Source organism: Eriocheir sinensis, chromosome 17 (genome assembly GCF_024679095.1).
Source record: "Eriocheir sinensis breed Jianghai 21 chromosome 17, ASM2467909v1, whole genome shotgun sequence".
In the NCBI taxonomy this organism is placed as follows: domain Eukaryota; kingdom Metazoa; phylum Arthropoda; class Malacostraca; order Decapoda; family Varunidae; genus Eriocheir; species Eriocheir sinensis.
In genome coordinates this window covers 1,866,064-1,881,566 of record NC_066525.1, presented here as the reverse complement: position 1 = coordinate 1,881,566, position 15,503 = coordinate 1,866,064, and the positions used below count along the sequence as shown (strand labels likewise).

Genomic DNA, 15,503 nt, shown 5'->3' with positions numbered 1-15,503 from the left:
TTCTCTTCTCTCCCTCTACCCTTCTTTCTCTTCTCTCCTCTTCCATTATCCTCCTTTCTTCTCCCTCTTTCTCCCTTCATCTTCTCTCTCTATCTCTCTATCTCTCTACTCCTCTTTCTCCTCTAGTTCTCTACCCTCCTTCCTCTTCTCTCCCCTGGCTTCTCCTCTTCTCTCCTCCTCCTTAACCCTCTCTCTTCTCCCTCCCATACGTCGTACGAGAATGGAATCCGCAATGATATAAAACGCATAAACAGCCATCTGGTGGTATCCTATATATTACAATGCCTCAGAAAGCAAGAATGAATTGAAATATATTTGTTCTGGTCTTGATAAAACTCCAGTGAACGAAAATAATAATAATAACAATAATTGAGGTGTTACGTAATACATGGCAATGAAAACACCGTAAAAATGACGTAACGCCTCTCCGTCAGCGCCAAAGGTAAACAAACGTTGCAGGACACTCAATGAAATAAAAAAACGTTGCCTTCATATGCATTTGAGTTACTTTCAAGGCTCCTATTGCTTTCTGAGTCTTTGAAGATACCCTAAACTTAACCTAATAAAACCTACAACAGCTACTATAGGTCTTGACTCAGAAAATTAATACAAGGCTCCTTACGGATGAGACTTTCTATACAATAAAGTGAGGTCATTCTTTGTTGATTCATATCATAAGGGGCTGGCTATCTTGTGTTTGAAGGTAACCTAAACTTAACCTAACATTACCTAACAAAGCCAAAACAAACACTATAGGTCTTGACTCAGAGAATTCATATATGCTTCCTTATCAATGAGACTTTCTATACAATAAAGTGAGGGCATTCTTTGTTGATTTATACCATAAGGTGCTGGCTATCATGTGTTTGAAGATACCCTAAACTTAACCTAACATATCCTACCTAAACCCCAAACAGTCACTATAGGTCTTGACTCAGAAAATTCATATATGCTTCCTTACTTATGAGACTTTCTATACAAGAAAGTGAGGTTATTCTTTGTTGATTTATACCTTAAGGTGGTGGCTATCATGTGTTTGAAGATACCCTAAACTTAACCTAACATATCTAACTAAACCCCAAACAGTCACTATAGGTCTTGACTCAGAAAATTCATATATGCTTCTTTATTTATGAGACTTTCTTTACAAGAAAGTGAGGTTATTCTTCGTTGATTTATACCATAAGGTGCTGGCTATCATGTGTTTGAAGATACCCTAAACTTAACCTAACCTAACCTACCAAACCCCAAACAGTTTCTATAGGTCTTGAAAAAAAAAAAAAAATTCATATATGCTTCCTTACTAAAGAGACTTTCTATACAACAAAGTGAGGTCATTCTTTGTTGATTTATACCAAAAGGCGCTGGCCATCATGTGTTTGAAGATATCCTAAACTTAACCTAACATTACCTAACAAAACCAAAACAAACACTATAGGTCTTGACTCAGAGAATTCATATATGCTTCCTTATCAATGAGACTTTCTATACAATAAAGTGAGGTCATTCTTTGTTGATTTATACCATAAGGTGCTGGCTATCATGTGTTTGAAGATACCCTAAACTTAACCTAACATATCCTACCTAAACCCCAAACAGTCACTATAGGTCTTGACTCGGAAAATTCATATATGCTTCCTTATCAATGAGACTTTCTATACAATAAAGTGAGGGCATTCTTTGTTAATTTATACAATAAGGTGGTGGCTATCATGTGTTTGAAGATACCCTACCTAACCTATCTAACTAAACCCCAAACAGTCACTATAGGTCTTGACTCAGAAAATTCATATATGCTTCCTTACTTATGAGACTTTCTATACAATAAAGTGAGGTTATTCTTTGTTCATTTATACTATAAGGTGCTAGCTATCATGTGTTTGAAAATACCCTAAACTTAACCTTACCTATCCTAACAAAACCCTGACTCCGAAAATTCATATATGTTTCCTTACTAATGAGATTTTCTATACAATAAAGTGAGGTCGTTCTCTATTGATTTATACCATATCATGCAATGTCTTTGTGTAATTTCAGTGTGTGGACTCGTACATAAGCCTTTACCCCTCTAGTTTGCATCATACATACTGCGTCGACAATTGATATTATTAAGTAAAAGATATCTGTATATGTGTTCCAGAGTAATGGTGAGTCATGTCGGGTACAAAGCAGAGAAGCAGGACCAACTAAGCCCTTGGGATCATGCCTTCGCGGGAGCCGCCAGTGGAGCAATATCGCGGGCCCTCCTCCAGCCCCTCGATGTACTCAAAATTAGGTTCCAGGTAAGTTTACAATGAAATCTTACCCAAGAAGACCCACACAGCATACACTTCCACAAATTGTCTGATGAATGGATACCTTGTGAAGTATGATGAGGATAACCTTTGCTTATACATAGATGACATATTTGGCTTTCACCAACCAATAAGCCCCATCAAGACAGCCTACCAGAGAAATAGACAAAACATTAAAAAAAGATCCCACTGCTGATCCTGGTAAGTGATGTGCAGGATGGCAAAGTTGGTGTATAACATGTAGCATATACTCGCAACAGCTTCAGGTGGAGCCTATAGCCAAGAGAGGAGGGGGCCTGTACCAAGGGCTCCTGCAGAGTACCCACACCATAGTAAAAACGGAGGGAGTCTCTGCTCTCTGGAAGGGTCACGTCACGGCCCAGGCGCTCAGTGTTAGCTTCGGCTTGGTTCAGGTGAGTTGAGGTTGTCGTTTTCTTTAAGTAATTTTGATTTCTTTTATTGTTTTCTTTTTTTACAGCAAAGGAAGCAGCTCAAGGGCCAAAAAAATAGAGTAAAGAGGAAAAAAAGCCTGCTAATCACTGCTCCTATAAAAAAGAATTTAGAAGAGTGGTTGAAAGAGAGATCAGTACATTGCTGTCATATTTTCATGGTCTATTTTTATATTATTATTTTTGTTTTACTCTTCTATATATGTATTTTTTGTATGCATTTGTTTATTCATTCACTCGCTTAACAGAGCAATCATTTAGCGAGTTTTAAGTCAATTAGTACGCATCCCAGATCACTCAGGACTCCAGTATCTTGTAGCTAACTGAGAGATTGCATTTATACACCAGACATTCAGAGGTGTTGATGCTAAGTGTGTTGAACTTTGATATAGAAAAGAGGAGGGTGTGCTTTTAAGAATCACTCAGGACTCCAGTATTATGTAACTCACTGAGAAACTGCTCTTTTACACCAGACATTCAGAGGTGTTGACACTAAGTGTGTTGAACTGTGATGTAGAACAGAGGAGAGTGTGCTTTTAAGAATCACTCAGGACTCCAGTATCATGTAACTACGTGAGAAACTGCACTTTTACACCAGACTATCAGAGGTGTTGTTGCATGCAAGTACGTATATTGGAGTGTGGTACAGAACATAGAGATTGCCCCTATGAATACAGTGTTTTTATTCCAGTTTTGGAGTTATTCGCTGTTGACCAAGGCAGCGAGTGAGCATGGAGCATGGGAAGGACACCTCTCCCAAGGCATGTGTGGAGCCCTGGCAGGGTTGTGTGCGACTCTCTTCTCGTTCCCCTGCGACACCGTACGGACAAGACTCATCGCACAGGGATATCCAAAGGTGACAAAGTGTTGGAGTGACTTGGGTATTAAGATAGGAGGCTATGGTGGGTGTTAAGGCAGGTTAACCCATCCGCTGTGATTGGCACGGATTTGGCCTTCACTGGTAGCCTGGTAACATATAGTCCCAGGTCTTTCTCTGCCTCTGTGGTGGATAGTGGAGTGTTTCCCATGTGGTATTGGTATGCTGGATATCCCCTCCCAAGGTGCATGAGTTTACATTTTTCTTCACTGAATTGTAGCAGCCACTTTTTGTTCCATTCCTGTAGCATGGTGAGGTCTTCTTGTATGATATCTGCAGTCAAGGGGTTAAATAGATTTACTTATGCTCCAAAGAGTTTAATAATATGGATCTAAATACCTTTCTACTTTCTAGCGATACACAGGAATGGTGGATGCTGTGATGAAGATGGTGACGCAGGAAGGAGGGAGGAGTCTGTGGCGAGGGATCCTGCCGAACCTAGCCATGAGTGCTCCTTACTCAGGCCTCACCTTCTACTTCTACAGTGCCTATCAAACCTTGCTGGATAAATGGTGGAACAAAGGTAGGTTGGATGTACTATATGCCATGATTAACCTGGTAGCAGCGACGGGCCAAATTTGTGGCTTTACCGTGTACCAGCGACAGGCCAAATATTTGCCATGATATAAACCCCAAAAAATAGATGATGCATAAACTGATCACAAATGCGTTGATATATATTATGAAATGGTTTGCGTGAGTGATGATTTTTTCTCATTTTTCTCGCTTAGAGGGGCCTTTAAGAAACATGATCCCCTCAGCTACCCGGTTAATTTTGTTTTGTTGTAGTTTACATATTGAGATCTCTCCTGGTTCCTGCAAGATAAGGGTAGAACTTTACTGTGAAAAAATGTATATATATCACCTTGTTTTTAAGCAACCGACACCAATAGTCCTGAAATTGACCTCTCTTTTGGTCACTCGTCTTAACTCTTTTTATAGCAATGATTTGTTGGCCTTTTTTCATTATTTTCTTTTTTTGCCCTTGAGCTGTTTTCTTTGCTGTAAAAAAAAAAATAATAATAAATAAATAAATCATATAAATTAAGTGATTCAATATGTACTTACTCTCCTCCCAAAATTGACCTCTCTTTTTGGCCACTCATTATTTTTGCCTTTGTGGGAACAGCGATTAGCGGGCTTTTTTTGTTGTTCTTGATCTGTTTCTTTAGCTGTAAAAAAAAAAATGTACTTACTCGATCAGGAGAGGAGGGTGTGTGGGTGAGCAGCTTGGCGGTGAGTGGCACAGCGGCCGGGGCGTGTGCCAAGCTGTGTGTGTACCCGCTGGATGTGCTAAAGAAGAGGCTCCAGATCCGAGGCTTTGAGGATGCTCGACAACACTTTGGGAAGGTGTGTTGGCTTTGCGTGACCCTGTGCCAGCTTAGTTTAGACCTGTATTGAATTAACTGTCTATCAGAATCTGTTCATAATACAAATAGTAAAGTTGATCAATCCAAACTCCACCAGTCAGAATTGAATTAACTGTCCATCAGAATCTGTACATACTGCAAATAGTAGAAAAGTTGATCAATCCAAACTCCACCAGTCAGAAGTTAGCTTTATAAGAGGTGTTTGTGGTGTGTCAGGATGGTAAAAAAAAGTATCGAACACCCATGAGTTGATGGAATAAGTGAATGAAATATGAGAATGTTTTATAATCCACTCATTTCAGTCACATCATCTCAAGCTACATTATTGAATACACTAATACACAAATACACTAATCTACCAGGGAAGAAAATAGTACATCTAGCTCACCCTTATGCTGTCTGTCCAAATCCATTAGGCAAGAGTTCACCAGCATCTTTAGTCTTTCATCGCTTCTGCTGGTAAACTTCGGAGCAGCCTTAATTCTTTTGCCTGTATTTCTTCCTTCCTACAACTTGAATACTTTCCAGAGGGGAGTATCAAGACACCTCTCCATCTGAATCTGACCCTTTCTTTCAGCTACTCCTACTGCCCTCCTCTTAGTGGGAGCAGGACTATAGACTTCGCTAATGTTTCAAGCTATGGATGGAATATTTAATAATTCATGCACACACCATTTCAATCACATTATATGAAAGATGCTCTAGAAAACTGCAGCAAGTGTTCAGCCACCAGATGCCACCAAGCACAGAGCACCGCCTTAACTGGAGATACTGGAGTCCTGAGTGATCTGGGATGCATACTAATTGACTTAAAACTACCTAAATGATTCCTCTGTTAAGCGAATGAATGAATAAACAAATGCATACAGAAAATACCCCTGTTACCCTAAATGCCTCATGTAGAGAATGGCACTCGTCTCCATCATGAACACATTTTTCAGGTGGTCGTGTACAGAAGTCCTTGGAGCTGTGTGGTGCAGGTGACGAGAGAGGAGGGAGTCCTGGCATGGTACAAAGGTCTATGGCCGGCCATGATCAAGAGTGGCATTGCCGGGGGGGTCATATTCTTGGCCTTTGAAACCATCTGTGCGTTGCTGGCCCAGAGGCATGGTAGAAAACAGGAGGGAGATGGTGGATAACACTTATAAGGTTATTTTTATTATTTATATACAATGTCTACCTAACGTTGTTACAAAATGAAGATGGTATTAGTTTCTATTGATGTATTTTTGTCATTATTAAGTTACTTTCATTAAATATATTATGATTTGCAATTATCTGTAGTCTGCCACAGCATAGGGACTGGCAGGCTCTGTAGGGCTGGCAAGTGTGCTAGGATGCAGCATCATTTATTAATGTACAAAAATAAAACTTTTCCTGAGACTGTGACAGGGAGAGGCACACGCCACACCTCGTGTAGCCAGCAGCCACTGTATTAAGGCAGACTACGGCTGATTTCACAAACACTATAAGAATACTCAGATCCTTTCATTTCATGCCAAGGGATATTATTGCTGGCAGCTGTACTTAGCAGTCATCTTCATTTGATATTTATAATAAAAGTAACAGACCAAAGTTGTATCTGTTGGTCTTTGTGTTCAGTATGACCGAACAGTCATCATCATGACTTCATTACTTCTCAAAACAAAGTATTAAGTGTATATAGATGCATTATGAATGCTGTAAATATCTATGTAAATGTGATTTCATCTGCTTTTCTGGAACATATTTAAATAAAAAAAATATAAAAAAAAGGAAAACTTTATTTTGTATATAATTTCAACTTTTCTTTTTATGGCTAGTCATGCTCTGGACGCTTCCACTACACAAACAAGCTTCCTGTCTCACCAGAAGATATGAATAACCTAAAACTGTACACCATAAAACTAATGTTGCAGTGCTTCAGTTTCCAGTACAGCTTGGCAGCACGTACAGCCAATACTCACTGTCATTGCCAACTACTTCGTGTGATGAATGTGCTTCTAGTGGCAGCCCTTGTGAGGCACACTGGCATCGGCATATTGTGCTTTGGGTGTGAAAGTCTTTACGGTGATGACCATCCAAAACAAATCAAACAAAAACTTCGCACTAAACTCAGTAGATGTATCAAGCCAGCAGGTAACAAATGCATGTAGAAACAAGTAACAACAACAACATATACAACAAATATAATACAAGACCAACTGCATATTATTCTTCCTCACTCAACCACACTCCATCTATGCAACCAGAAGTGACCGTGCTGAGTAAGGCGGTATCCAGCGTTACCAAATTATCGTAGTTAGCCACCACTCAGCACATCATATTTCCCGGTTTCTGACTCACAAATATCGTAAACAAACGCCAATAAGTAACGCTTTTAACGATAACTTTAACTGGAATCTCGTTATCTGTGTGGGTGCGAGAATTTTGGACACTGGAACTGATAAATGCAATGTTTTGAGTACGATAAAATGGTAATGCTGGCGGTATCCCTGCTCAACAAAGCCCACATCACTGTCATAACATACTAAGCCAGTCATGATGAAGCAACTATTATCACATGATGAGAATTGCTTTGGACACTGATATATATTTGCTACAGATTCACAACACCACCAGGGACAAATACACTAAGCTACCAGGGAAGAAAATAGTGAATCTAGCTCACCCCTATGCTGTCTGTCCAAATCCGTTATGCAAGAGTTCACCAGCATCTTCAGTCTTTCATCGCTTCTGCTGGTAAACTCTGGAGAAGCCTTGATTCCTTTGTCTGTATTCCTTCCTATGACTTGAATGCTTTCCAAAGGGGAGTATCAAGACATCTCTCCATCTGAATCTGACCCTTTCTTTCAGCTACTACCAGCCTTCTCATTGCAGGAGCATAGGTATAGTACATTTTTTTATCTATTTTGTATTTTTTTCCCTTGAGCTGCCTCTGTACTGCAAAAAAGAAACATAGAAGTAATAATAAAGGCTACACGCAGACAATAAAGATTCTCAGTAGCTACGTAATATTTTGGGTGATTTGAGAGCCTTTCGTACCACAAAGCTTTCGAGATGCGCTAATGAATGACATAACAAGGATACCATAAAGGCTTTTGGAACATTTCTCTTGCCATAGTCATACTCCTTCCCTTGGCTGATTTTCTTTTTTCCTTAATGGGTTTACGAGATTCAAGAGCGTCGCCAATGGTAAAAATAACCTTGTTTCTTGGGCTGCCCTCCACTGCTCACCCAGATGCAAGGGCCCTGAAGAAGAAATGAAGAGTATATATATAAGAAAAAAAAGAATAATATATATAAGAAAATGAACTGGTCTTTTCTGTACAATCAACCCATATGTTCCAAAGACAAATGTGATGAAGTTTGTGTATATTTGTTAGTGTTAAGGTAAAGAGAGTAGAGTTTGTGGCAAGGATAAGATTTTTCATACAAGTTAATATGAAGGGAGTAGAGTTTGTGGCAAGGGTAAGATTTTTCGTACAAGTTAATATGAAGGGAGTAGAGTTTGTGGCAAGGGTAAGATTTTTCATACAAGTTAATATGAAGGGAGTAGAGTTTGTGGCAAGGGTAAGATTTTTCATACAAGTTAATATGAAGGGAGTAGAGTTTGTGGCAAGGGTAAGATTTTTCATACAAGTTAATATGAAGGGAGTAGAGTTTGTGGCAAGGGTAAGATTTTTCATACAAGTTAATGTGAAGGGAGTAGAGTTTGTGGCAAGGGTAAGATTTTTCATACAAGTTAATATGAAGGGAGTAGAGTTTGTGGCAAGGGTAAGATTTTTCATACAAGTTAATATGAAGGGAGTAGAGTTTGTGGCAAGGGTAAGATTTTTCACCCAAGTTAATGTATATAGAGTAGGTTTAGTGGAAAGGGGTAATTTTTCTCACCTCCAGTCAATGTAGTGAGCGTAGGATTTGTGGCAAGGGTAAGGTTGTTAATGTAGGTAAGTTTTTTTGCCCAAGTTAATGTGAAGAGAGAAGGGTTTGCATCGAGTGTTGAAAGTGAAGTACAAATGTAAATAAAATGAGAACATGCCTTTTTGTTGTTTCCATGACCTACTAATGTATAAATAATGTGTTTTTTTAAGGTTAGAGTAACAAAATCCCCAAAATAGGCAGACTTTCCCAGTGTCCAGGAACGTAACCCCCCCCCTATTACTATTGTTTCTTATGGGCAAATTATGTTTAAATAACGCGATTTTAAATAACACGACATCTCCCAGAAACGTGACCCTCGTGTTAATCAAGAGGTGACTGTACGTACAATTTGGATGAGTCTTGCGTGAGGACCTTGACCGTGAGCCAGCGCACCACCTCCCTCCAGATGGGCAGGATCTCTGTGTTGATCACCTGCCTGGCCTCCACGCGACACCTGTACCGGTAAATATCACACACCTGCGTCCTGCGGAAGACACCTTGTTGATGATCATGGACCTCACAGAAGAGCATAAAAGCCATAATAATATAGAGGGTCACTATCACAACAGGTGCTGACTACTAGTATTGAAATTAATGTTATTTGTTTTTCTTTCCTTATTTCAACTGTAACAGAGCAGAACAAGGGCTGAAAAATGATAAATCTCTTTCAGTCTCGAAATATCAAAACAAAATCTCAAAATATAATATCTCAATCGAAACCTCAAAGTATTAAATATCTCTCAGACTCTTGGTACTGTGAATCCCTTGTAAGCACCATAATACAATGGAAATACTTGGGCATCAGACATTGGTAAAGGGCAAGAACTTCACAACTCTTTCATACTATACATAATAAGTGACAGACATAACCAAAGTAAATATGTCCCTCAGAACATGAAGGCAATACATGGAGGTAACACAATGAAAACCTTAACCTTATCCCTTCCTTCACTGACCTGTCCTCCCCGACCTTGACAGCCTCGACGTAGGAGAGCAGCCTGGCCCCCTCGGCTGAGTTGAGCAGTTCCCGGCTCACATCCAGCGGGTTTCCAGGGAGCCTGACTCACACACACAGCGAAAAACGGGGAAAAAAAAAGGTTAGTTAATTAGTTAAGTTTAGTTTAGTTAATTTGATTAGTTAGTTAAAATAAGTTACTTTAATTAATTAGTTAGTTAGATATATAAATAAAGAAGTAGAGTAAACAGTATAAGTGTATTTACTTAGTTACATTTACTTAGTTGTTGTATTCAGGGTCTGAGGTGGATCATAAAGGGGAAAAATATTATATAGATCTATACAGAGTCCCTTCAATGAGTAAACATGGACAGTAAAGTAAGAAAGAATAAAAAAAATGGGCAGTTTATAGGTGAGTGTTGATTACTACTACTACGACTATTATTATTATCATTATTATTACAACTATTATGAAGCAGCATACCTTGTCTCGCCGTGCACCATGTCAGAGAGCGGGGCGAAGGTGTCGGGCTCCCGGGACACCTCACAGAGTATCCTTCGTCGGCAGTCCTCGTGTTTAAGGTGAAGATTCGTGAAGAGATAGTCGAGGCGAGACAGACGACTCCTCACATCCAGTACCTGTGAGTAAGATGATGTACGTAATATTCCTGTATTGCATTATAGTGTATGTTCGCTTCACTTAACTTTCTACTCTAGCTCATCCCTATGCTGTCCAAATCCCTTATGCAAGAGTTAACGAGCATCTTCATTCTTTCATCTCTTTCACTGGTAAACTCTGGAACAGCCTTTCTTTGTCTGTAAGTATTTTCTCCTGCATACAACTTGACATCTTTCAAGCATAGAGTACCAAAACACCTCTCCATCCGAAACTGACCTCTCTCTTGCCCACTCTTCTTCCTTTTATTATATATTATATGTATGAATGTATGTGATATTATATACATTAGTGCCTTACAACAGAGTGGTTAGTATACATATATATATAATGACCAAATCCTTTATGCAAGAGTTAACCAGCATTTTCAATTCAATCCTCTACCTTTATCAATTCTGAGTTTTCTTCATTTTTACACATACATTTCATACATACATACATACATAATAGGAACAGTGATTAGCAGGCCTTACTTATTTATTTATTTTTGCCATTGAGTTATCTCCTTTACTGTAAAAAATATATACATACATACACACATACATACCTTGGGGTTAGGTGTGGCTCCAGAGGGCAGGTTGTCAGATGAAGCGAGGGTGCTGAAGGGGTTGTGAGGCTTGACTGGAGAAGGGGTGGAGGCAGAGGAGGAGGAGGAGGGACGGGGCGGGGCAGGGAAGGAGGGTCTGGTATCACTGGGTTGGGAGTTCGAAGCATGGGAGGGATTGAACGAGGAAGGAGGCGGACGGGATGCTGGGCGTGTGAGGAAGGATGGCCACGAAGGGAACGAGGAGGAGGATGGTGGGGGGGAAGGACGAGGGCGCTCAATGGGGGATGTAAAGTCAAGACCTGTGGATGGGAGACGATAGGGTGAGGTTAATCGATGTTACCTGGAGGACAAAAATTAGTGTGGTTGCCCCCTGATCTGACCCCTCGAAAAGTTGTAAAGTTTCGTTTAGTCAACGCAACATCTGTGGTCATATGCCGGAGAGAGACAGAAGGGGAAGGAATTATAGAATAGAAAACCTATAACAGTGAAGTGGGATAAATATATAGAAAAAAAGCTTGAGAATTCCCTTTTTTACATAATTTTCTGATTGTTTCTCTTCCTCTAGGGTTAAATCAAGCAACATTACCTTAAAGACTATGTGAGTGCCTTTAGATTTGACCCCTCAAGAGAACCTATCACAGTGAAATGGGATACATATAAAGAAAATAAGGTTGAGAACTCTTATTTTACATTATTTTCTTATTGTTTCTTTCCCTCTAGGGTTAAATCAAGCAATATTACTGTAAAGACTATGTTAGTGCCTTTAGATTTGACCCCTCAAGAGAACCTGTAACATTGAAATGGGATAAACAGAGAGAAAATAAAAGGTTGAGAACTCCTTCTCTAAATAATTTTCTTACAGCTCTTTAGGAAGTCTCTGGACATGCAAATACTTCCTTGGGTAACTACAGGACTACATTTCAATAAGCCTTCCTCTCCTTTACCTATTTATCGAACTTACTTTTACATTAAGGACAGAACACCTAGTTTGGACCATAGGATCTGTGTGGTGAGGATCTATGTAAATCTATGTAAATCACTGAGCATCCTTACTTGGCCGCTTGTGTTCCTCCATGCTGAGGTCGTTGTGCGTGATGACGTGGTGGTCGTCGTCCCAGAGCAGGCGGTCGTTGGGAATTACCGGCCGAGGCCTGTGAGACGACCACGCTGAAGGTCTTGTCAGAAGTGGAGACGTGGGGATGTTGGTGGAATGGTCATTACTACCACTACCACCACTACCCCGACCCCCACCTATGGTCACCCAGCCGTCTGAGTCTCCACGCACTTGCCTCTTGTGCCTCCGAAGACCTACATGTGGCTCTTCTTCGGTATGTCCCTTAGCGGAGTCAGATTCTTCGTCCAGACTTCCCTCCTCTGCTTGACGCTTTCTTGGTGAGTTCGACCTGGTATGGCTTGCAACCTGTACTACTTCTCTTTCGTCCTCCGCGAAGTCAGTGGGTTCATATAGCTTTCTTTCCTCTGCTTGGCTCTTTCTCCGTGACTTCGAGGTGGTATGTCTTGCCTTCTCGACTTCTTCTCTTTCATCCTCTGCAAAGTCCATGGGCTCGTCCAGACTCCTTTCATATGCTAAGCGTCTTCTGCGTGTCTTTGTGTTGGTGCTTCCAGAGTGTTTGGTGGAGGACTCGATCTCGTCTGGGCACTTCGGTGAGAGGGTAAGACAATCGCTATCACGGCCAAAGCTTCTCTTCACTGTACTCTTTCCTTCCTCCGCTTCCTCCTTCGGCTCAAGTCTTAGGGATGTGTCTCGCCGCTTCCTCCTGTGTGAGAGTCGATCTAGTAAACTTCTCTTGCTCTTCCCTGTCTTGTGCTTTCCCTTCTTGTCTACCCGCAGTGTGTAGGTATTGACGGTGTTGATGCTGTTGCCCGTGAAGTGGTGAAGATGCGGTATCACCCACTTCAAGAACCTGTCAATGGCCGCCTCTACCACCGGGGCTTTGAGGTGTCCCAGGAGTTCCCCGGCGGTAGTGTTGGCGGACAGGTGCTTCAGGAAGAGCTTGGTGATGTATGAAGTTGGGTTAGCGGACCTGAGGGCGGCCTCCAGCTCTCGGCCTGACACGAAGAACCCGCCGAGGCTGATGGGAATCCAAAACTGGAAGGCCACATGGACCCTGCCCCCGGGTGTAAAAGGTGGGATGACGTATTTAAACTGTAAGGACGTAAACACAGACACATTAGCACATGGTTCTTCATAGGGCGTGTAGACTGTGTGTGTGTGTGTGTGTTCATTCGCGTATACAAATGAGCAACCCATGACCTGCGCGCGCAACCTAAACGTAACAAAAGATGACCCCAATGAACCTCGAACGTGTGAATGGAGCTTTTACTACTACTACTACTACTACTACTACTACTACTACTCACCTCCTTTTTGTGCACCAGACTGTAGCCTTTGTAGGGGTCGTTTCCGTAGTTGTTGGTGAGTCCGAAGGCGCCGGCTGGTTCGATATTGCCATGGCGGCGAATCGGGGGTTGCTCCACGCGCCATCTCTGGTGTGTGTTTGGGCTGAAGGCTAAGGACTCGCTGCCTGCCTCGCCGGGGTATATAATGTACCTGAAGAGTGAATGGTATGAGGTTACTTAATGGGTGTGGACAGTAGCAAATGCCTGGAAGTAGATGAAAAGTAACAGACAAATGAAAATGGAAATGTACGTCTTGGTTTAAGGACGGACTCGCTTAAATTCCTGCCTCTCCGGGATATATAAAGTACCTGAAGAGTGGATGGTACGAAGTTAATAGATGTGGACAGTAGGGTATGAATGGAAGTAGATGAAAAGTAACAGACAAATGAAAATGTAAATGTACGTCTTGTTTTAGGGATGGACTCGTTTAATTTCTGCCTCTCCGGTACCTGAAGAGTGAATGGACAAGGTTACTTAATGGGTGTGGACAGTAGCGTATGCCTGGAAATGGATGGACAATAGCAAACACCTGAAAATGAATGAAAAGTGGCAAAAAAATGTTAATGAATGATATTTGGTGAAGCATGCACAGAAATTAGGGCCATATTCTTTAAACATTTCGGAGTTCGAGCACACACATTTGGCAAGGCTTTCGTAGGAGTTTTGGGCATTTGCAGAGGTAGTTTCATGACCCTTCTGTTAGTCTGATCATTCTTTTGTGTCATGAACTTACAAAAAACACTTATAAAAACGTGATTCATCTCATTTTTGGCCTCTGAAAGTAGATGATGTGAGGCGAAAATGTCTAAGAATACAAACCTACAATTTGTTTGAGATTAAGAAAGAAACAATAAGAAAATAATATTAATCTTATGCAATTAATGAACACACCGAGATAACTGTACTGGGTGAAAGCATAATATTATCTTATGATCAGTTATAAATTAAATTATACAAGTAACAAGTAATTACCGTGTAGTTTAATGATGCAAACCGTACTGATTACAACTGAGTCTAATCAACGGGTAATTAATGATGAAAATACTTAGTTAACTGCATATTTTATTATCTAAAGAGGAGTTATGAAGAGAATTTCGTATACTATATCATTACCGCATAGCCTAATGATGCAAACCGGAACATTGGCCCTAACGGATTTATAATGGGTCACGTTCTTTATTATTGTACCGCTGAAACACGACAAAAAGAACGAGTCACGAGGAGGAGGAGTCACCAATACGAGTCACTCCATTGGTTAAGTTCGTGAAGAAAGAAAGTAAAGAAAAATATGCTACATTGCTACCACGTCCGAGTATTTTTCACGTTCACACCGACATCGATCTCATTCTGATACGCGTGTCTGATAGCTTGATAGATAGATGGATATAGATAGATAGATGGATAGTGTTGCCAGTATTCCAATGGTTACCAAAGTTCCTCCCGAAATTGACCTATCTTTCGGCCACTCCTCTGTACGGTTTTTATAGGAGCAGTGAGTAGCGGGCTTTTTTTTTTTATTATTGTTTCCTTTTTTTTTTGTCCTTGAGCTGTTTCCTCTGCTGTACAAAAAACTCTGTAGCAACAATTTTTCTTTGTGTGTGTGTGTGTGTGTGTGTGTAGCGTTTTCAAAAGCGCGTAGTAGGTACTATGAACGAAAATAGTTTCTCAGTAGGCTAAATCATTTTTGTGTGCCCAGAAATTAAGAGTACCGACCACATTCGGAAACAGACAAGCAGCCAGACAGAAACACACATACATACAGACAGGAAACACAGAAAAAAAAGAAAACACTTGAGTCTGCAGAAGTGACCAACACAAGAACTATATATGGAACAAAAAAGGACATGTGTCGCATGCTATAAAAGATTGTAGGTTGGACGTCAGAAATCTTTGGGTTGACGTACTACATAGCGGTTTACCATGCAATTTCTAGCCATTACATGCGAGGAAAGAAAGGGAGGGAAGGGAAGGACATGGCCACTGTTGAGAGTAGACCCCATGCGTTTTGTCC

The 15,503-nt window shown here is 40.7% G+C and overlaps 2 protein-coding genes across 7 annotated transcripts in view; one reads left to right on the top strand and one right to left on the bottom strand.

Annotated features, from left to right (window-relative positions):
- Positions 1 to 88: 88 nt before the first annotated feature.
- On the top strand, positions 89 to 6,755 carry LOC126999726 (mitochondrial thiamine pyrophosphate carrier-like). The gene is made up of 7 exons (XM_050862556.1): positions 89 to 442; positions 2,141 to 2,282; positions 2,555 to 2,707; positions 3,435 to 3,599; positions 3,975 to 4,143; positions 4,825 to 4,970; positions 5,932 to 6,755. Exons 2-7 carry the CDS (start codon positions 2,145 to 2,147, stop codon positions 6,127 to 6,129), a joined length of 969 nt encoding a protein of 322 aa, XP_050718513.1. The 5' UTR covers positions 89 to 442; positions 2,141 to 2,144; the 3' UTR covers positions 6,130 to 6,755.
- LOC126999717 (uncharacterized) overlaps positions 6,740 to 15,503 on the bottom strand; it is a 24,423-nt gene continuing 15,659 nt past the window's right edge. For all 6 annotated transcript variants that reach the window (XM_050862482.1, XM_050862483.1, XM_050862485.1 and 3 more), the window contains 7 exons: positions 13,454 to 13,643; positions 12,125 to 13,238; positions 11,072 to 11,370; positions 10,333 to 10,487; positions 9,850 to 9,951; positions 9,240 to 9,377; positions 6,740 to 8,221 (listed from right to left, as the gene is read on the bottom strand). In XM_050862482.1, the coding sequence (XP_050718439.1) occupies positions 8,203 to 8,221; positions 9,240 to 9,377; positions 9,850 to 9,951; positions 10,333 to 10,487; positions 11,072 to 11,370; positions 12,125 to 13,238; positions 13,454 to 13,643 (2,017 nt within the window). In that variant the 3' untranslated portion in view covers positions 6,740 to 8,202. The remainder of the gene's footprint in view (positions 8,222 to 9,239; positions 9,378 to 9,849; positions 9,952 to 10,332; positions 10,488 to 11,071; positions 11,371 to 12,124; positions 13,239 to 13,453; positions 13,644 to 15,503) is intronic.